Genomic DNA, 23,242 nt, shown 5'->3' on the forward strand with positions numbered 1-23,242 from the left:
GAAGGCGAAGTTAAGAGCCTGGGTGGGGGAAGTATCTGATGACATTGACCAGGTTACTGCACCAAAAGGACAGGACTCCCTGCTCCTTGGGAATATAGACCATGCAGTCTATAATGCCCTTGTATTGCTTATCTGCAGTGATCTGCTTGCTGGCATGCTGCACCTGTAGCAGCAGCTTGACCCACTCGATGGGTGTTACTGCCATCTTGGAGATGGCTGTGGCCCCTCCACCTGCCAGGGAGTCCTTGGCGAAGGACACAGCGGCATCCGTCATATTGAAAAGAGGAGGCAGGCTGCTGTGGGATGGGACTGGTCTGGGAACCGGCTTTGACTCTGGGACTGCCTGTGAAGCCATTTCTAATTTGGTGTTTGGGTGTCTTCTCGCTTCGGCTGTGGGTGTCTCTCTACTTTGCTGCTTGTGTGTTGGAGGAAGGGAAGGAAGCATGTTTTAAAAAACAAAACACAGAAACGCTGATTTTTGTGGTCCTTTGAATTACGGTCATGGGATCCATTTTGTGCTCCTGAATACTTAATAGCATTTATTGAATACTTAAATATTTCAAGTACTGTTCTTAGTTCCAAGAGCTTTATACTATAGTTAAAACCACTCTATCGGCCAGGCATGGTGGCTCACGCCTGTAATCCCGCACTTTGGGAGGCCATGGCCAGTGGATACATGAGACCAGGAGTTCAAGACCAGCCTGGCCGACATGGTGAAACCCCCACCTCTAGTAAAAATATGAAAAATTAGCTGGGCATGGTGGTGCACGTCTGTAATCCTGGTGACTCAGGAGGCTGAGGCACGAGAATTGCTTGAGCCTGGGAGGCAGAGGGGAGGTTATAGTGAGCTGAGATCGTGACACTACACTCCAGCCTGGGTAACAGGGTGAGCTCAAAGTATAATAAAACAAAAAAAACTCAGTCTATCTACAGTGAAGATCAGTACTGTTTCCCTCATTTCATAGGTGGGAAAACAAAAAGAAGTAATTTGCTTAAAGTGCGTGTGGGAGAGCTTGAATTTAGATTTGAACTTAGGTACTGTGCATTAACTCCTCTACTCCAGCTGTCCCTCAAAAAAGAAAAGGATTCTTTCTCTGTTTTCTTCTCACCAAAGAAGGACCTATTAGTACCCTAGATTCCTGGATAGAAACTAAAGAACCAGAGATAGTGGTGCACATCTGTAGTCCCACCTATTCGAGAGGCTGAGGTGGGAGGATTACTTGAGGCCAGGAGTTCAAGACCACACTGAGCAAGATACTGGGACCTCATCTCACAAAATAAAATTTAAAAAAAGAAAGAAAAATGAAACTATAGCCAGGCATGGTGGCACATGCCTGTAATCCCAGCTACTTGGGAGGCTGAGGAAGGGGAATCGCTTGAACCCAAGGAGGCAGAGGTTGCAGTGAGACGAGATCACACCATTGCACTCCAGCCTGGGCAACAAGAGCGAAACTCCATCCAAAAAAAAAAAAAAAAAAAGTACCAGCTTATGAGGTAATTAGATTGGTTCTCTCCAGAGGTAACCTGCCAAGAAGAGATGCTATAGATGTTACTCTTATACTGTAAAACCTTGTGAAATCAGATTACTTTAAAATGATGTATTACAAAGTTATGGAAAAAAGCAGTTGTGACTGTGGAAGCCCAAGGCTTATATCCCAGCTCTGTCTTACACTAAATGTGGGTACAGTGTTTCCACTCTTTGTAAAATGGGAGCTAATATCCTCCAACCTGTGTGCCTGACATGGTGGTTAAAAGGATTAAGCAAAACAATAGTTTGTAATTTATTCTGTCAGAGCAAACTGCTGGTAAATAAAAGGGAGTAAGTTGATTAAAAATACATTTTTTAAAAAAACAAGAAAAATCCTAATAAAACAAGTTTGTACTTTATAATTGTATACAAATAAAAGATGTTATTAAAAAAAGAAACCTAAAAAAAAACGAGTGGGAGAAGATTGATTCTATGAGGAGTCTTCAAAACGATCATGGAAAATATGAGTTACGAAGAAACTATGCATGGATTCCAGATTATTTTTCCACCAAAATTAACTCATACTAACTTGTTATAATATAACTGAACAGGATTTAGTTTGAGGCACTAAGAAAAATAAGACATCAATTTGAAAAAGGGCTATCAGAGCAACATGAATACTGCTAAAATTGAAGGAAGAACAAACATCAAATTTATGGTAAAACTTGGGTGGAAGAATGGTGAAACCATTGATGCTTTAGGAAAAGTTTATGGGGAAATGGCCCAAATAAATCAGCAGTTTACAAATGGATAATGTAGTAAGAAGGGACAAGAGGCCAGGTGCAATGGCTCGCGCCTATAATCCCAGCACTTTGGGAGGCTGAGGCAGGTGGATCACTTAAGGTCAGGAGTTTGAGACCAGCTGACCAACATGGTGAAACCCTGTCTCGACTAAGAATATGTAAAATTAGCCAGGCGTGGTGGCACATGCCTGTAATCCCAGCTACTTGGGAGACTGAGGCAGGAGAATTGTGGGAACCCGGGAGGTGGAGGTTGCAGTGAGCTGAGATCACATGACTGCACTCCAGCCTGGGCAACACAGCAAGACTCCATATCAAAATAAGTAAATAAATAAAATTAAAAAAGAAGGGACAAGGGGTGGGTGCAATGCCTGATGCCTGTAATTCCAGAACTTTGGGAGGCTGAGGTGGGTGGATCACTTGAACCCAGGAGTATTTAAGACCAGCTTGGGCAACATGGTAAAACCCTATCTCTACTAAAAACACAAAAAAATAGTTCAATGTGGTGGCATGTGCCTATAGTCCTAGCTACTTGGGAGGCTGAGGTGGGAGAATCACTTGAACCTGGGAGGTGGAGGTTGCAGTGAGCTGAGATTGTGCGACTGCACTCCAGTCTTGGTTGACAGAGTGAGACCCTGTCTCAAAAAAGAGAAGGGACAAGATTATGTTAAATACAAAGCCTGGGTGGGGCACAGTGGCTCACAGTTGTAATCCCAGCACTTTGGGAAGCCAAAGTGGGTGTATTGCCTGAGGTCAGGAGTTCCAAACCAGCTTGGCCAACATGGGGTAACCCCATCTCTACTGAAAATATAAAAAATTAGCTGGGTGTGGTGGTGGCACCTGTAATCCCAGCTACTCGGGAGGCCGAAGCAGGAGAATCGCTTGAACCTGAGAGGCAGAGGTTGCAGTGAGCCGAGATCACGCATTCCAGCCTGGGCAACAAGAGCAAAACTCCATCTCAAAAAATAAATAGGCTGGGTGTGGTGGCTTATGCCTGTAATCTCAGCATTTTGGGAAGCCAAGGTGGGCAGATCACAAAGTCAGGAGTTCGAGACCAGCCTGACCAACATGATGAAACCTCGTCTCTATGAAAAATAAAAAAATTAGCCAGGCGTGGTGGTATGTGCCTATAATCCCAGCTACTCAGGAGGCTGAGGCAGGATAATCGCTTGAACCCAGGAGGCGGAGGTTGCGGTGAGCCAAGATCGCACCACTGCATTTCAGCCTGGGCAACAGAGTAAGACTCTATCTCAGATAAATAAATAGGCCGGGCATGGTGGCTCACACCTGTAATCCCAGCACTTTGGGAGGTCTAGGCAGGTGGATCACCTGAGGTCAGGAGTTCGAGACCAGACTGGCCAACATGATGAAACCCCGTCTCTACTAAAAATACAAAAATTAGTTGGGCATGGTGGTGGGTGCCTGTAATCCCAGCTACTCAGGAGGCTGAGGCAGGAGAATTGCTTGAACTCAGGAGGCAGAGGTTGCAGTGAGTGGAGATCTCGCCACTGCATTCCAGCCTGGGTGACACTCTTGAGTGAGACTCCGTCTCAAAAGAATAAAATAAATAAATAAATAGATGAAGCCTGTAGTGGCAGACCATCCACATTAATTTGTGAGAAAAAAATTCATCTTGTTCGTGCCCTAAATGAAGAGAATCATTATTAACAGCAGAAACAATAGCCAATACTGTACAGATATCATTTGCTTCAGTTTACAGAATTAAAGTTGAGCAAACTTTCCATTCAATGGGGGCCAAAACTATAGTGCCCAGATCAGCTGCAGGCAAGAGCAGAACTTTCAGTGGAAATTTTAAATATGTGGGATCAAGATCCTGAAGCATTTCTTCAAATAATTGTAACTGGAAATGAAACATGGCTTTACCAGTATGATCCTGAAGATAAAGCACTGTCAAAACAATGGCTACAAAGATGTGGAAGTGGTCCACTCAAAGCAAAAGTGGACAGACAGGTCAAGAGCAAAAGTCACGGCAACAGTTTTTTGAGATGCTCAAGGCATTTTCCTTATTGACATTCTGGAGGGCCAAAGAACGGTAACATCTACTTTGTTTTAAGAAAATTAGCCAAAGCTTTAGCAAAAAAACACCCAGGAAAGCTTTACTAGAGAGTCCTTCTCCACCATAACAATGCTCCTATTCACTGTTCTCATGAAACAAGGGCAATTTTGCAAGGGTTTTGATGGGAAATCATTAGGCATTCACGGATCATTAGGTTCCTTCTGACTTACTTTGTTTCCTAATCTTTTTTTTTTTTTGAGACAGAGTCTTGCATTGTTGCTTGGGCTAGAGTGCCGTGGCATAATCTCAGCTCACTGCAACCTCTGCTTTCCAGGTTCAAGCGATTATCCTGCCTCAGCCTCCCTAGTAGCTGGGATTACAGGTATCTGGCACCGCACCCAGCTAATTCTTTGCATTTTTAGTAGAAACGGGGTTTCACCGTGTTGGCCAGGCTGGTCTCGAACTCCTGACCTTGTGATTCGCCTGCCTCGGCCTCCCAAAGTACTGGGATTACAGGCGTGAGCCACTGCGCCTGGCCGGCTTTGTTTCCTAATCTTAAAAATCTTTATTGGGCACCCATTTTTATTCTGTTAAAAATGTAAAAAAGCTGGGCGCGGTGGCTCACGCCTGTAATCCTAGCACTTTGGGAGGCCGAGGCGGGCGGATCACAAGGTCAGGAGATCGAGACCACGGTGAAACCCCGTCTCTACTAAAAATACAAAAAATTAGCCGGGCGCGGTTGTGGGCGCCTGTAGTCCCAGCTACTCGGGAGGCTGAGGCAGGAGAATGGCATGAACCCGGGAGGCGGAGCTTGCAGTGAGCCGAGATCGCGCCACTGCACTCCAGCCTGGGCGACAGAGCGAGACTCCGTCTCAAAAAAAAAAAAAAAAAAAAAAATGTAAAAAAGACTGCCTTGGCATGATTACATTCCCAGGACACTCAGTTCTTTAGGGGTGGACTAAATGGCTTGTGTCATAGCTTACTAAAGTGTCTTGAACTTGTTGGAACTTATGTTGAGAAATAAGGTTTATGTTTTTTGTTTTTATCTTTTAATTCCATGAACTGTTTGAAGTTCTCATTATATTTTGACTCCTCTTGCCTATTCACAATACACAGTTAAGAAATTCATCCCAGCTCGCTGTGTTTTGTAGAGATTTTTTTCTGACCCTACCTGAGAAGTCATGAACATATGGGCCAGACTCTACTGTAAAATGGAAATCATTGAGTTGTTTTATTTTATGCATTGTTAAAAACGTGTGCTGATAATCTGTCATTATAGAAAAATCAGAAAAACATCTGTTATCCCAAATTTTTACCAGTAATGTTTACATTTTGGTATATGTCCTTCTGTACTTTTCCACATGGAAATAAAGTTTTTTTCTCCAACTGCTTTATAACTTATTTTCCTTATTTACCAGTGTATTGGGAATGTTTTCTAGTGTATCTACATCATTATTTTCAATGGCTGGTATTCCAATGTGCATAAATCTTTACTCAACCCCTAATCTGGAATAGTCTGGGTTTTTGTTTTGTTTTTTGTTTGTTTGTGGTTTTTTGGTCATTACTATAAACATTCCTGCCTTGAACATTTTTGAAAACATAATTTTGCCTACCTGTCAAAATGTTTCTTTGGAATTTATTCCTGAAAGGGGAATTGTGAGATCAGAGGATATAGACTTTTAAAAAGAGATTAAATATATATATTGAAAATATAAAAATCATTGTCCAAAATATTAAAATATACATGATGATACATTAAAATATACTTATTGCAGAGTGGCCTTACAGAATTATATCAATTTACATTCCTCTCAGTGCTCTTGAGTGCCCACTTCACCATACTTTTCCCAACAATTCTGTTCCCATTAAACAATTCCCTCTATCCCTGTCCCCATGACCCCTAGTAACAACCATTCTACTTTCTGTTTCTATGCATTGGACTACTTCAGATACCTCATGTAAGTGTCATCACAGTATTTGTCTTTTTGTGGCTGGTTTATTTAACTTAGCATAACATCCTTAAGGTTCATCCATGTTATAGCATGTGACAGGATTTCCTTATTTTAAGGTTGAATAATATTCCATTGTATGTATGTGCCATATTTTGTTTATCCATTCATGCACTGATGGACATTTAGGTAGCTTCCACCTCCTGGTTATTGTACATAGTGCTGCTATCAACATAAGTATTCGAATATCTATTTAAGACACTGCTGTCAATTCTTTTGGATGTATATGCAGAAGCAGGATTGCTACCTTGTATGGTAGTTCTATTTTTAATTTTTTTGAGGAGCCTCCGGAGTGTTTTCCATAGCAGCTACTCATTTTACAGTTCTAGCAACAGTGCACAAGAGTTCCAGTTTCTCCACGTCCTTACCAACACTCGTTTCTCTTCTCTTCCTTTCTCTTCTCTTCTCTTCCTCCGTCCCTCCCTCTCTCCCTCCCTCCCTCCCTCTCTTCTTCCCCCTGCCCCTCCCCCTCCCCCTCTCATCCCCTCTCTACTCTTTTTTGACAGTCTTACTCTGTCACTCAGGCTGGAGTGTATCAGCAGGATCCTGGCTCACTGCAGCCTCAGCTTCCGGGGTTCAAGTGATTCACATGCCCTCAGCCTCCTGAGTAGCCAGGATTACAGGCATATGCCACCACACCCAGCTTTTTGTATTTTTAGTAAAGATGGAGTTTTGCTGTGTTGGCCAGGCTGGTCTCAAACTCTTAGTGTCAAATGATCCACTCACCTTGGCCTCCCAAAGTTCTGGGATTACAGGCATGAGCCACCATGCCTGGACCTGTTGGTTTTTTAAATATTAACCATCCTAATGGGTACAAAGTGATGTCTTATTGTGGTTTTGATTTGTATTTCTCTGATGATTAGTGATGACAATCTTTTTATATGCTCATTGGCCATTTGTGTATTATTGCTGTTGTTGCCTGGGCTGGAGTGCAATGGTGTGATCTCGGCTCACTGCAACCTCTGCCTCCCAGGTTCAAGTGATTCTCCTGCCTCAGCCTCCTGAGTAGCTGGGATTACAGGTGCCCACCACCACACCTGGCTAATTTTTTTTTTTTTTTTGAGACGGAGTCTCGCTCCGTCGCCCAGGCTGGAGTGCAGTGGCATGATCTTGGCTCACTGCAAGCTCCACCTCCTGGGTTCACATCATTCTCCTGCCTCAGCCTCCCGAGTAGCTGGGACTACAGGTGCCTGGCACCATGCCCAGCTAATTTTTTTCTATTTTTTAGTAGAGACGGGGTTTCACCGTGTTAGCCAGGATGGTCTCTATCTCCTGATCTTACGATCTGCCCGCCTCGGCCTCCCAAAGTGCTGAGATTACAGGCGTGAGCCATTGCACCTGGCCAATTTTTTGTATTTTTAGTAGAGACGGGGTTTCACCATGTTGGCCTGGCTGGTCTCCAACTACTGACCTCAGGTGATCCACCTACCTTGGCCTCCCAAAGTGCTGGGATTACAGGGAGCTCTTTACATACTCTAGATATTAAGGCCTTATCATAAATACAATTTCAAATATTTTCTCCCATTCCATAGGTTGCTTTTTCATTCTGGTGATTGTGTCCTTTGATACACAATTTTAAAGTTTGATATAGTCCCATTTGTTTATTTGTTCTTTTGTTGCCTATGCTTTTGTTTTCTTATCCAAGAAGTCATTGCCAAGTCCAATGTCATGAAGATTTTCACTATGTTTTTTTCTAGGAATTTTGTAATGTTGGGCCTTATGTTTAAGTCTTTAATCCATTTTGGGTTAATTTTTGCATATGACGTAAGTTAAAGGTATGACTTCATTCTTTTGCATGTGGATATCCAGTTTTCTTTTCTTTTTTTTTTTTTTGAGATGGAGTCTCGCTCTGTCGCCCAGGCTGGAGTGCAGTGGCCGGATCTCAGCTCACTGCAAGCTCCGCCTCCCAGGTTCACGCCATTCTCCTGCCTCAGCCTCCCGAGTAGCTGGGACTACAGGCGCCCGCCACCTTGCCCGGCTAGTTTTTTGTATTTTTTAGTAGAGATGGGGTTTCACCGTGTTAGCCAGGATGGTCTCGATCTCCTGACCTCGTCATCCACCAGTCTCGGCCTCCCAAAGTGCTGGGATTACAGGCTTGAGCCACCGCGCCCGGCCTGATATCCAGTTTTCTAAAAGCACATAATTTGTTAAATAGATTGTCCTTTTCCTGTTGAGTCATCTTAGTACCTTTGTTGAAGATTATTTGATCAATCCTCACATATATGTGAGGATTTATTTCTCTCTATTCTAGTCCATTGGTCTATTTATCTTTAATGCCAGTGCCATGCTGTTTTGATTACTGCAGCTTTGTAATATACTTTGAAATCAGGAAGTGTGAGTCCTCTTTGTTCTTCTTTTTAAAAATTGTTTGGCTTTTTGGGTCCCTTGCAATTCTATATGAATTTTATGATGTCACTTTCTGTTTGTGCAAAAATTGTTGTTGAGATTTGGTAGGGATTGTGTTGAATCTCTGAATCACATGGGTAGCCTGGACATCTTAACCATATTAAGTTTTCAAATCCATGAACATGGGATACCTTCCCATTTATTTATGTCTTTAATTTTTTCACCAATATTTTATAGTTTTCAGTGTACAAACCTTTCACCTCCTTGACGAGGTTTATTCCTAAGTATTTTATTCTTTTTCATGCTATTGTAAATGAAATTGTTTCCTTAATCTCCTTTTTGGATTGTTCATTGTTAGTGTATAGAAATGCAACTGTATTTGTGTGTTGATTTTGTATGCTGCTACTTTACTGAATTCACTTCTTTTGACAGCTTTTGGGTGGACTCTTTAGGTTTATTTACATATAAGATCATGCCATCTGTGAAAGGAGTTAATTTTACTTCTTCCTTTCCAATTTGAATACCATTTATTGATTTATTTTATTTTTTGCCTAATTGCTCTGGCTAGGACTTCCAATATTATGTTGAATAGAAGTGGTGAAAGCAGGCATCCTTGCCTTGTTTCTAACCTTAGAGGGGAAGCTTTCAGTCTTTTGCCATTCAGTATGCTGTTAGCTGCAGGCTTTTCATATATGAGTTTTATTATGTTGAGGTAACTTCCTCTACTTTTACTTTGTTGAGTGTTTTTATCATGAAAATATATTGAATCTTTTCATATGCTTTTTCTGCATCGATTGCGATGATCATATGGTTTTTTCCTATTTTGAACCATTCTTGCGTTCTAGGAATAAACCCCATTTGATCATAGTGTATAGTCCTTTTAATATGCTGCTGAATTTGTTTTGCCAGTATTTTGTTGAAGATTTTTTACATCTGTATTCATCAGAGATACTGACCTGTAATTTTATTTTATTGTAGTATCTTTGTCTGGCTTTGGTATCAGAGTAATGTTGGCCTCATAAAGTGAGCCTAGAAGTGTTTCTTCCTCTTTAATTTTGGGGAAGAGTTTCAGAAAGATTAATGTTAATTCTTTAAATGTTTTATATAATAGAATTTGTCGAGAGTTTTTTTTTTTTTTTTTTTCTCTTTTTGAGACAGGTTCTCACTCTGTCACCCCAGCTGGAGTGCAGTGATGTGACATGATCACAGCTCACTGCAGCCTCAACCTCCAAGGCTCAAGTGATCCTCCCACCTCAGCCTCCAGAGTAGCTGGGACTACAGGTGTGTGTCACCACACCCAGCTATTTTTTTTATATATATTTTGTAGAGATGAGGTCTTCCTATGTTGCCCAGGCTGGTCTGAAACTCCTGGCTTCAAGCAGTCCTCCTGTCTCAGTCTCCCAGAGTGCTGGGATTAAAGGCATAAGCCACCACACCTGGCTGAGAGGTTTTTGATTACTGATTCAATTTCCTTAATAGTTAATTGGTCTGTTTATATTTTCTGTTTGTTCATGATTCAGTGTGGTAGGTTGTGTTTTTTCTAGGGATTTATCAATTTCTTCTAGGTTATCCAACTTGTCATACAGTTGTCCTTGGTTTTCTCTTATAATCCTTTGTAACTCCTTGGCATCAGTTTTGTTGTTGTTTTGTTTTGTTTTGTTTTTGTTTTTGTTTTTTGGAGACAGAGTCTTACTCTGTCACCCAGGCTGGAGTGCAGTGGTGAAATCTTGGCTTGCTGCAACCTCTGCCTCCTGGGTTAAAGTGATTCTCCTGCCTCAGCCTCCCTAGTAGCTGGAATTACAGGCACCCACCACCACGCCTGGCTGATTTTTTTTGTATGTTTATAGTAGAGATCGGGTTTCATCATGTTGGCCAGGGTGGTCTCAAACTCCCGGCCTCAAGTAATCCACCTGCCTTGGCCTCCCAAAGTGCTAGGATTACAGGCATGAGCCACCACGCCTGGCTGGCATCAGTTTTAATTTCCTCTTTTTCATTTCTGATTTTAGTTGAGACTTTTCTCTTTTTCTTAATCTAGCTAAGAGTATTTTTTTTTCTATTCTCACTTTCATTTATTTCTGTTCTAATCTTTATTATTTCTTCCTTTTGCTAGCTTTGGGCTTCATTTGTTTTTTTTTTAGTTCCTTGTATAAAGTTAGGTTGTCAATTTGAGATCTTTCTTCTTTATTAAAGTACACATTTACAGCTATAAACATCTTAGCACTGCATTTATGGCATCCCATAAGCTTTGATATGTTGTGTTTTCATTTTCATTTTTCTCTAGGTACTTTCTAATTTCCCCAATTTCTTCTTTGACTCATTGTTTACTTAAGAGCGTATTGTTTAATTTCCACATATTTATGGCAGTTTTCCTTGTGCTGTTGATTTCTAGTTTCTTTCCATTGTAATCAGAAAACATATTATAAAATATAGCATTTCTTATACTTCAAATCTACTAGTGATGAGCTCTCATTTTTTGTTTATTTGGTAATGTCTTAATTTCTCTTTAATTTTTGAAGGATAGTTTTGCCACTTACAGAATTCTTGGTTAAGAGTTTTTTGTTTTTAGGGCTGGGCACAGTGGCTCACACCTGTAATCACAGTACTTTGGGAGGCTGAGGTGGGTGGATCATGAGGTCAGAAGATCAAGACCATCCTGGCTAACATGGTGAAACCCCATCTCTACTAAAAATTCAAAAAATTAGCTGGGCATGGTGGCACACACCTGTAGTCCCAGCTACTCAGGAGGCTGAGGCAGGAGAATCACTTGAACTCAGGAGGTGGAGGTTGCAGTGAGCCAAGAGAGCGCCACTGCACTCCAGTTTGGGTGACAGAGCGTGACTCTGTCTCAAAAAAAAAAAAAGGAATTTTTTGAATATGTCATCCCATTTCCTTTTGGCCTCCATGATTTCAATAAGAAATCAGCTGCTGGCCAGGTGCGGTGGCTCACACCTGTAATCCCAGCACTTTGGGAGCCCGAGGTGAGCAGATCACCTGAGGCCGGGAGTTCGAGACCAGCCTGACCAACATAGAGAAACCCCATCTCTACTAAAAATACAAAATTAGCTGGGCATGGTGGCACATGCCTGTAATCTCAGCTACTCGGGAGGCTGAGGCAGGAGAATCACTTGAACCTGGGAGGCGGAGGTTGTGGTGAGCTGAGATTGTGCCATTGCACTCTAGCCTGGGCAATAAGAGTAAAACTCCATCTCAAAAAAAAAAAAAAACAAGAAATCAGCTGCTAGTCTGAGGATTCCTTGTGCATGATGAGTCACTTATCTTGCTAATTTCGATTCCTTGAATTTGGCTTTCAATAATTTGATTATAATGCATGTCAATGTGGATCTGAGTTTATTCTACTTGATTCTGCTTGGAGTTTGTTGAGCTTGGATGTGTAGATTCATGTATTTCATTAAATTTGGGAAGATTTTGGCCATTATTTATTTATTTTGAGATAGGGTCTCTGTCACCTAGGCTGGAGTGCAGTGGCCCGATCACAGCTCACTACAGCCTCGACATCTCAGGCTCAAGTGATTCTCTTGCCTCGGCCTCCTGAGTAGCTGGGGCTACTGATGCATGCCACCACACCTGACTACATTTTTAATTTTTACTTTTTTATTTTTGGAGACAGAGTCTCACTCTGTTTCCCAGACTGGAGTGCATTGGTGCGATCTCGGTTCACTGCAACCTCTGCCTCCTAGGTTCATGCGATTCTCCTGCCTCAGCCTCCCGAGTAGCTGGGATTATAGGCACGTGCCGCCCATGCCTGGCTTTTTTTTTGTATTTTTAGTAGAGATGGGCTTTCACCATGTTGTTCAGGCTGGTCTCGAATTCCTGGCTTCAGGAGATCCATCTGCCTCTGCCTTTCAAAGTACTGGGATTACAGGCATGAGCCACCGCAGCCCACCAGCAAATTTTAAAATTTTTAGTAGAGGTGAGGTTTCACTATGTTGCCCAAGCTGGTTTCAAACTCCTGAGCTCAAGCAATCCTCCCGCCTCAGCCTCCCAAACTGCTGGGATTATAGGCATGAGTCACTGTTTCCGGCCCAGATATTCTTTTTTCTTATTTTGAGACAGGGTCTCACTCTGTCGCCCAGACTGGAGTGCAATCCCAGACTGGAGTGGTGCAATCATGGCTCACTACAGCCTTGACCTTCCAGGCTGAAGCAATCCTCCCACCTCGGTGTCTTGGGTAGCTGGGACTATAGGTGCACTCCACCATGCTTGGCTAATTTTTTGTATTCTTTGTAGAGACAGGGTTTCACTATGTTGCCCTTGCTGGTGTTGAACACTTGTGCTCACGCATTCTGCCCACTGTGACCTCCCAAAGTGCTAGGATTACAGGCATGAGCCACCGTGCTTGGCCCCAAATATTCTTTATTCCCCTTTCTCTCTCTCCTCTCCTTCTTGAATTCCCATTGTAGGTATATTGGTGTGTTTGATGGTGTCCCACAGGTCTCTTAAACTCCGTTCATTTTTCTTCCTTTTTTCCCATTTGTGTTACTCAGGTAGTAACCGTTATTCCCATTGATCTACTTCAAGTTAAATAATTCTCTCTTCTGCCTGCCAAAATCGGCTATTGAGCCCCAGTGATTAAATTGTTCATTTCAGTTGTAGTCTTCAACTCTAGAATTTCTATTTGGTTCCTTTTAATAATTTCTGCCTCTTTATTGATGTTCTCTACTTCCTGAGACTTTGTTCGTATTCTTTCTTTTAGTTATTTGGACATGGTTTCCTTTAACTCTTTCAGTATATTTACAATAGTTTATTTAAAGTGTTGTCTGATAAATCCAATGTATGGGCTTCCTCAGGGACAGTTTTATTAATTTCTTTTGTTCCTGTGTATTGCTATACTTTCTTGTTCCTTTGCATGCCTAGTGATTTTGGTTGTTGAAAACTGGACATTTTTAATATTTTAATGTAGTAACTCTGGAAAGTAGAATCCCCCTCTTCTTCAGGGTTTATTTTTGTTGCTTGTTGTAGTTGATATTTATTTGTACAGTGACTTTTCTGTATTATTTGTTATTTGTGGCCACTGGAGTCTCAGTTCTGTTACCTCAGTGGCCAGCTAGTGATTTGACAGAAATTTTCTTCTATGTCTGGAACAACAACAAAATCTCCCAGCCCTTACAGATGGACTGTGTGTGTGTTAGAGCATGAACGTGCCTTTCTCACTAAACCAGGCAGTTTACAACTCTGCCTTCACCTTCACTTTTTTTGCATCATTTCCTTTTTTTTTTTTTTTTTTTTGAGACAGAGTCTTGCTCTGTTGCCCAGGCTGCAGTGTAGTAGCATGATCTTGGCTCACTGCAACCTCTGCCTCCTGGGTTCAAGCAGTTCTCTTGCCTCAGCCTCCTGAGTAGCTGGGATTATAGGTGCCCACCACTACGCCCAGCTAATTTTTATATGTTTAATAGAGATGGGATTTCGCCATGTTGGCCAGGCTGGTCTTGAACTCCTGACCTCAGGTGATCTGCCTGCCTCAGCCTCCCAAAGTGCTGGATTACAGGCGTGAGCCACCGCACCGAGGCCTTTTTGCATCACTTCTAATTGTTAATCAGAGGTGAAAGCTTAGTGCCTCTTCTGTGTGTGTGTGTGTGTGTTTCATTTTTTGTTTTTAGTATGAATCTAGCCCTGGACATGTATGTGTATGGCTTTCTTGTTTCTCAGGAATATGTGTGAGCTTTTACCTTTATTCCTCAAAGCATTTCATTGCTCATCCTTTCCTCTAGCTTTTCAATTTGTCTATTTTTTTTTTTTTTTTTTTTTTGCCCCAGCTGTCATCCCTTTTGCTAGGTAGCAGCAACTAATACATTGACTTGGAATTTTTTTCTTTTTTTTTTCTTGAGATGGAGTTTTGCTCTTGTTGCCCAGGCTGGAGTGAAATGGCGAGATCTTGGCTCACCACAACCTCTGCCTCCCAGGTTCAAGCAATTCTCCTGCCTCAGTCTCCCAAGTAGCTGGGATTACAGACACATGCCACCAGGCCCAGTTAATTTTGCTTTTTTTTTTTTTTTTTTTGAGACGGAGTCTCGCTTTGTCGCCCAGGCTGGAGTGCAGTGGCCGGATCTCAGCTCACTGCAAGCTCCGCCTCCCGGGTTTACGCCATTCTCCTGCCTCAGCCTCCCGAGTAGCTGGGACTACAGGCGCCCACCACCTCGCCCGGCTAGTTTTTTGTATTTTTAGTAGAGACGGGGTTTCACGGTGTTAGCCAGGATGGTCTCGATCTCCTGACCTCGTGATCCGCCCGTCTCGGCCTCCCAAAGTGCTGGGATTACAGGCTTGAGCCACCGCGCCCGGCCTAATTTTGCATTTTTAATAGAGATGTGGTTTCTCCATGTTGGTCAGGGCTGGTCTCGAACTCCCAACCTCTGGTGATCCACCCGCCTCAGCCTCCCAAAGTGCTGGGATTACAGGCGTGACCCAGCCAGAAATGTTTTTGACAAATGCCCCCTGGCAGCCTCATCCATCCTGGGAAAATTACAAATTAACTACATGCCCTTTGAGCCAGTCCTTCAAGGAGCCACCAGACAAGTCAAACTACAATTTTTTAAAATAAGTGTGTTCTGCTCCCTCCAGTACTCGGTATCTATCATGGCAATACAGATTGTTGTCTTCAAAGCTGCTGCCAAGCTAGTAGTGGGGGATGATACCAGGGTAGGTTAAAATGTCATAAAGCTTACTTATTGAGATTCAGCTTTTTTTCTTAAATTGTTTAAGCATTCGCCTAGTTGCTATAAGCTTTTGATTAGATTCTAGAGTTCTGAAAAAGTTGATTCTGACAGGTTTTCTTTTGCTTTATTTATTGCTTTTATGGCTAGACTGACATTTAAAGGTTCCCATTCCACTGTTTTTTGCTAATGTCCTATATTTTCATAGTCTTTTAAAAATCCTCCCCTTTTAATCTGCACATTACCACCCTAGTTCCAGTTTTTACCTTGCATCAGAACTATTTTAGGAATTCTTAAACTGATCCCTCTGATACAGTACCTTCTTGATTATGTGACTTTCCTGTTGAGAAATCTGAAGCTCACAGTTTCTCCTTACCTATCAAACGATGTCTTTAAGCTGTAGTTCCGGCATAACTTTCCAACTTTATTTCACTGTTTCTCCTAACCTCACTTCCACACTATGTTTTGATGAAGCCATACCACTAGGCTTCTCCCAAGTATGCAGTTTGCTTTCCATATCTGCTCCTACACCTCCATGAATGTTGTTTGCTTCCCATCTGGATTGTTCTCTACCGTCACCTTTGCCTACTGAACACTATCCGTATCTCTCTCTCTCCCTTTTTTTGAAACAGGATCATATTTTGTTGCCCAGGGTGGAGTGCAGTGGATCACTGCAATCTCTGCCCTATGGCTCAAGCAATCTTCCCACTTCAGCCTCCCGAGTAGCTGAGATTACAGGCATGTACCACCATGACTGGATAATTTTTGTATTTTAGTAGAGATGGGGTTTCACTAAACCCCATCAAGCTGGTCTCAAACTCCCCAAATGATCCGCCAGCCTCGGTCTCCCAAAGCGTTGGGATTATAGGTGTGAGCCACTGTGCCCAGCCAGAATGCTACCCATCTCTTAATCAGCTCAAATTGCAGTCTTTCTATTAGGTCATTCCTAATTACTTCAACTAAAACTAATCTCTTCTTCCACTAAATTGCTATGACATTTTGTTACCAATAAATGTATGACATACATTTATATTATGTCATATATTGTTTGCATTATGATCTATATTCATGTTTTCATTCATTCTTTCAATAACTATTTAGAGCACCCACTGTTTGCTAGGGCTAGAGTAGCAAAGAAGGCAGACATTGTACTTAATGATCATTAAGGTATACATTGGAGAGAGATATATATATATATCTTCATATATATATATAGAGAGAAACCCTGTCTCTACCAAAAAATACAAAAATTAGCCTGGCGTGGTGGCAGGTGACTTAATCCCAGCTACTTGGGAGGCAGAGGCAGGAGAATCATTTCAACCTGGGAGGTGAAGGTTGCAGTGAGCTGAGATTGAGCCATTGCACTCAAACCTGGGGGACAAGAGCGAGACTTCTCTCAAAAAAAAAAAAAAAAATTAGCCAGGCGTGGTGGTGCTTGCCTATGGTCCCAGCTACTCAGGAGGCTGAGTGGGAGGATCACCTGAGCCCAGGAGGCGGAGGGTGGTGAGTGGAGATTATGCCACTGCACTCCAGCCTGGGCAATGGAGTGAGACCCGGTCTCAAAAAAAAAAAGACAGACAGAAAGAAGAAAGAGAGCTGGGTGCAGTGGCTCACACCTGTAATCCCAGCAATCCCAGCACTTTAGGAGGCCGAGGCAAAAAGAAAAGGAAAAGAAAGAAAGAAAAGAAAGAAGTGAGGGAGGGAGGGAGAAAGAGAGAAGAAATAAAAAGAAAGAAAGAAAGGAAAGAAAAAAAGGAAAGAAAGAAAGATAAGAAAGGAAAAAATAGAACCCAGCAGGATTTGATGAGTGACAATAAGATGAGTCCAAGTTTTCCAGGTTAACAGTAAGGAGAGAGCACGACAGGCTGAGGGGACATGTCAGAGGGGGCTGGGGCAGTCTGCTGCCTTACCTTTACCAGCATCAAAGAACCATTTCTATTAGCACAGTGCTTTACACTTACCACACAAGAAGTATAAGAATTAATGAACACACATTGAGAATAGGAGTAGATTTGACAAGAAAAAGAATCCAGTGATGAAGAGGGAGAAGAATAAGAGTAAACTGTCAGAGAATAAGATCATTTGAATTCCTTTTTATTTCAATAAAATAGTAGTATTAGTAATAATAGCAGTAGCAGCAGCTAATGTTTATTGAGTGCTTACTCTGGGGAAAAAAACTGCGTTAAGAACTTTATGTGTGTCATTTTATATACATTCTTTATTGTATGCTGTCTGTTCCTCGTTTTCTACAGTCTCTTGATGCAGTCTCTGAATGTGGAGCTCTCCTTCCCACGGCAATCAGAAGGCTCCAATGTCTTTAGTGGTACAAAGACAGGAACATTGTTTCTCACTTCATACCGGGTAATTTCTACTTCTGCTTTAATTTGCTGATTAACTCTACATTTGTTTTCCTTAAAATGAAGAAAAGTTAAACATTGACTTTTGAAGTGTTTTTAAACATGTGCACTTTGGGATTTTCCACATTGAAGGGTGATGGAAGAAAATATGATGTTTCTCAGTCAGACCAGAATGCACCTTGCTCTTGTAAGTCTCAATCCATGGACGAATTTTGCATTCCTTTTCCAAAGTTTCTGTCCTTGCATAGGTGATTTTCATAACTTCGCACTCCATCAATGATCCCATGCTGTCTTTTATGATGCCATTTGATCTGATAACGAACCTCACCGTTGAACAACCAGTATTTGCTGCAAACTTCATTAAGGGAACTATTCAGGCAGCTCCATATGGTAAGTGTTCCCTCAGAAGTGTGTATTTGTTTTCCCTTAAAATCTTCTAGAAAGTTTAAGATTCAAACTTGCCATGTTGAAATTCAAGGCCGGGTGCGGTGGCTCAAGCCTGTAATCCCAGCACTTTGGGAGGCCGAGGCGGGTGGATCACGAGGTCAGGAGATCGAGACTATTCTGGCTAACATGGTGAAACCCCATCTCTACTAAAAATACAAAAAAAAAAAAAAAAACTAGCAGGCATGGTGGCGGGCGCCTGTAGTCCCAGCTACTTGGGAGGCTGAGGCGGGAGAATGGCGTGAACCCGGGAGGCGGAGCTTGCAGTGAGCCGAGATCCAGCCACTGCACTCCAGTCTGGGAGACACAGCGAGACTCCGTCTCAAAAAAAAAAAAAAAAAAAGAAATTCAAACAAAAGCTGCTCTGCTTTGTCAGGTAGTGTTTCCCTTGGTGTTTGTGGCAGTCTTTCTGTTGTCAGCTATGCCAGTTTCTTAGTGAGTGTGTGCCATTTCTTCCCCCAGGTGGCTGGGAAGGACAAGCTACTTTTAAATTAGTCTTCAGAAATGGAGGTGCCATTGAATTTGCCCAGTTGATGGTGAAAGCTGCCTCTTCTGGTAAGTGATGCGGATAAAGATATTAAGCACTTTGGGTTTTTTGTTTGTTTGGGTTTTTTGTTTTTGTTGTTGCTGTTTTGTTGTTTTTGAGACAGGGATTTTTGTATTTTTTGTAAGTCGGGGTTTCACCATGTTGCCCAGGCTGGTCTCAAACTCCTGAACTCAAATGATCCTTCTGCCTCAGCCTCCCAAGGTGCTGGGGTTACAGGTATGAGCCACCACGCCCAGCCCACTTTGGGGGTTTTAAGGCTTGTGGAATTAAAGCAGGACTTTTACTAAGCCAAGATTTGCTGGCCTCTGTGGCCAGGCAGTTGGTATTTGCATACATATTCAGCAGGCATTTCCTGGGCCTACCTACAATTGTCAAGTACCATGTTACAGGGTAGGAACACAAAGATTATTCGGTCCCTTCCTGTCCTGAAGGACCTTGCAATCTAGTGGGAGCTTACAGCCACACACCCAAGTGACTAATTATACCTGATAGTCTTTTGTCCATTTAAACACTGACCTCAGATATCCACTGAGCGTCTCTTCCTTGGGTCAGGGAGCCCTTAGTTATTCTTCCTTTGGTGTGGCTTTTAATTTTTTTCTTCTCTCCGGACTTGCCTTTGCTTTTCTCAGGTTTAGTCCCCATCTTACATGAGAGGGGGTAGAGGTACTGTCAAGACTTACAGCACTGATCTAATGGATGTACCACAGAACTCTTTCAAACTTTGACTAAATATAATTTTTAAAAATCACATATATATATATATCTCTCTCTCTCTCTCTTTTTTTGAAGACAGAATCTTGCTTTGTCACCCAGGCTGGAGTGCAATGGCGCGATCTTGGCTCACTGCAACCTCTGCCTCCTGGGTTCAAGCGATTCTCCTGCCTCAGCCTCCTGAGTAGCTGGGATTACAGGTGTCTGACACCACGCCCAGCTAATTTTTATATTTTTAGTAGAGGTGGGGTTTCACCATGTTGGCCAGGCTGGTCTTGAACTCCTGACCTCAGGTGATCCACCTGCCTTGGCCTCCCAAAGTGTTGGGATTACAAGTGTGAGCCACTGTGCCCTGCTATTATATATTTTTATTTAGTCTAGTCTCACTTCATGCCCCTCACTCTCTTACCTTTTATATTCCAATCAAACTGGACTTCTTTGTGCTTTATTTTCTCTCATCTCTGAACTTTCATGCTATTTTTTGTGTCTGGAATGCTCTTCCTTTTCTCCCTGCCACCCACCCCCAACTTCAATCTAGTTGAGACAAACATGCTCTAGTAGAGACAGACATATGCAGATCCACTATTGTGTTTCATAGAATATGCTGTAATAAAGGCATGGACAAAGTGTTGGGGACACACAGAAGGATGGAGTAAACTTTCTAGCTTAGAAGACTTAGTGGATTGGGATGCTATAAACTGTGTTCAAGAATATAAGAGACAGGCTGGGTATGGTGGCTCATGCTTGTAATCCCAGCACTTTGGGAGGCCAAGGCTGGCGGATTACCTGAGTTCAGGAGTTTGAGCTCAGCCCAGGCAACATGGTGAAACCCCGTCTCTACTGAAAATACAAAAGTTAACCCGGCGTGGTCGTGCACACCTGTAGTCCCAGCTACTTGGAAGGCTGAGGCAGGAGGAGTGCTTGAACCCAGGGGGGTGGAGGTTGCAGTGAGCTGAGTTCGTGCCACTGCACTCCAGCCTGGGCAACAGAGTAAGACTCTGTCTCAAAAAAAAAAAAGAATATAAGAGACAGTCTAAGTTGAAGAAGAAATGAGTTCAATTTTAGACATAACACTGAAACACTGACTAACATATATTGAAATGTTGGCCGGGCACGGTGGCTCAAGCCTGTAATCCCAGCACTTTGGGAGGCCGAGATGGGTGGATCACGAGGTCAGGAGATCGAGACCATGCTGGCTAACACGGTGAAACCCCGTCCCTACTAAAAAATACAAAAAATTAGCCGGCGAGGTGGCGGGCGCCTGTGGTCCCAGCTACTCGGGAGGCTGAGGTGGGAGAATGGCGTGAACTCAGGAGGCGGAGCTTGCAGTGAGCTGAGATCCGGCCACTGCACTCCAGCCTGGGCGATAGAGCGAGACTCCGTCTCAAAAAAAAAAAAAAAAAAGAAGTGTTTACTGTATACTGGGCAGTGTTCAAAGCCCTTTACGTTTGTCAATTTTTTTAATCCTTGCAAAAACCTTATGCCTTATGATGTAGGTACTATTATTATCCCCAGTTTATAGCTGGGGAAACTGAGTCAGTGGTGGTATATTATTTCCCAAGGCTATATAGTTAGCAAGTGATGTAGCTGGGATTTGAACTCTAAACCTACTTTCTCTTTTTAAGTCTTTTATTGGTAAAAAAAAATCAGATCTATGGAAAAGTTGCAAGAATATTACGATCAACTTCCCTCATCTAGATTTGCCCGTTATCAGCATTTTCCCTTTATTATTCTTTATTGCTCTTTATTATTCTTTTTTTGCTTTTGTTCTTGCTGAACTATTTGGGAGTAAGTCACAAAGATTATTTCCTTCATTCCTAAATATTTAAGTGTGTATCTCCTAAGAATGAGGGCATCATTTTATCTAACCTCAGTGTACTTATCAAATTCAGAAAATTTAACATTGACAGAATACTGTTATTTAATATGTAGTTTATATTCAGCCGGGTGCAGTGGCTCATGCCTGCAATCCCAGCACTTTGGGAGGCCAAGGTGGGTGGACCACTTGAGGTCAGGAGTTTGAGACCAGCCTGGCTAACATGGTGAAACCTGGTCTGTACAAAAATACAAAAATTAGCCAGGCATGGTGGTGTGTGCTTCTAGTTCCAGCTACTTGGGAGACTGTGGCACGAGAATCACTTGAACCCGGGAGGCGGAGGTTGCAGTGAGCCAAGATCATGCCACTGCACTCCAGCCTGGGTGACAAGAGCAAAACTCAGTCTCAAAAAAAATATATATATCTATATATATCTATATATATATAGTTTATATTCAAATTCAGATGATTGTCCTGTTACTGTTCCTCATTCTAATAGCACTTTTTTCCCCCAGTCCAGGATCTAATTCTGAATCACACATTGAATTTAGTTGTCCTATTTCTTTTATGTGCTTTAATCTGGAACTCAGCCTTTCTTTGTCTTTCATGACATTGACTTTTTCTTTTCTTTTTTTTTGAGACAGAGTCTCGCTCTATCGCCCAGGCTGGAGTACAGTGGCACGATCTCGGCTCACTGCAACCTCCCTCTCCCGGGTTTGAGGGATTCTTCTGTCTCAGCTTCCTGAGTAACTGGGACTACAGGCACACGCCAGCACGCCTGGCTGATTTTTGTATTTTTAGTAGAGACGGGGTTTCATCATGTTGGCCAGGATGGTCTTGATCTTCTGACCTCGTAATCTGCCCGCCTTGGCCTCCCAAAGTGCTGGGATTACAGGCGTGAGCCACTGTGCCCGACCAACATTGACATTTTTAAAAGAATATAGACTTATTGTTTTGTGGAATATCCCTTAATTTGAGTTTGTCTGTTTCTTCATGATTATATTCAGGTCATACATTTTGGCAGAAATACTACATAGTGATGTTGTGTCCTTTTGAGCCTATACTCTTGACCCCTACACCATATTAAGTGTGAGTTACATTAGGAGGCCACTTGACATGCAGCTTGGAGCTCCAAAGATGAGCTGTGTCTAGAGACTGATTTGGAAATCTTCAGCACACAGGTTGTCTCTGGCGCCATGTGAGTGATGGGCTTCCTCAGTGATTTGAGGATAGAGTTCCAATGGTTCTTAACATTTAAGGGAAGGGAAGGGAATTAGCGATCTGCAAAGATTGAGAAGGGGCTGACTGTGATAAATGAGGAGAATCAAGTGAGTTTAATATACCAAAAGTCAATGGAGGAGAAAGTTATGAGACACGAGATGGTCATCCATATCAGCTGCTCTAGAGATGTTTGGTAAAATGAGAACTGAAAAGTGTGCATTGCATGTGGTAATTAGAGTTTGTTGATGGTAGCAAGAGAGATTTCAGTGAAATGCTGGAGAAGAGAGGTAGTGGAAGAGCCATATTCTGGGAAGTTAAGAAGTAAGAAAAATTTTTAGTTACCTTTGATGATACAGTGCAAAGATAAGGAGGCCAAGAAGTTCACAAGCTGTACCTAACCCACAGCTGTTTGGTAGTCCAGAGTGCAGACAGCATCTGGAAACCTGAAACTGGATTGCAGGTTATCCTGGCAGACAGACGAGTACAGCTGTGGGAAATCCAGAGACAGTGGGAAATCCAGAGACAGGGGACACTTGGAAGTCTAGTACTTCTTTGCTACAGACATCTGGGCAACTCAGGACAATTGCATACTGAGTGTTGAATTCACTCTTACTTTTGGCCTCATAGTACTGAAGAGGGCTTCTTTTTTAGGATTATGGGCTAAGGGGGTCAGGCAACTTTTGAGGTTCTCTGTACTCTCATTAAGATCTACTTCTTGGCTCGCAAAGCTAGCCAAGAAGGTTCAGCATCTCAGCAGTTGCATAGCCACTTGAAAAGGGTTTAGGCAACTTACGTGAACTTGCCCAATGTCTGGAACTGCTCTGGGTCTTTTTTTTTT

The 23,242-nt window shown here is 42.4% G+C and overlaps 1 protein-coding gene across 3 annotated transcripts in view; it reads left to right on the plus strand.

The window, feature by feature from the left end:
- The window catches only part of LOC105464357 (WBP2 N-terminal like), a 40,685-nt gene that overhangs the window by 3,227 nt on the left and 14,216 nt on the right, over positions 1 to 23,242 (plus strand). For all 3 annotated transcript variants that reach the window (XM_071080668.1, XM_071080669.1, XM_011712179.2), the window contains 3 exons: positions 17,561 to 17,669; positions 17,914 to 18,055; positions 18,572 to 18,664. In XM_071080668.1, the coding sequence (XP_070936769.1) occupies positions 17,561 to 17,669; positions 17,914 to 18,055; positions 18,572 to 18,664 (344 nt within the window). The remainder of the gene's footprint in view (positions 1 to 17,560; positions 17,670 to 17,913; positions 18,056 to 18,571; positions 18,665 to 23,242) is intronic.

This window comes from Macaca nemestrina, chromosome 15 (assembly GCF_043159975.1).
Source record: "Macaca nemestrina isolate mMacNem1 chromosome 15, mMacNem.hap1, whole genome shotgun sequence".
Classification (NCBI taxonomy): Eukaryota; Metazoa; Chordata; class Mammalia; order Primates; family Cercopithecidae; genus Macaca; species Macaca nemestrina.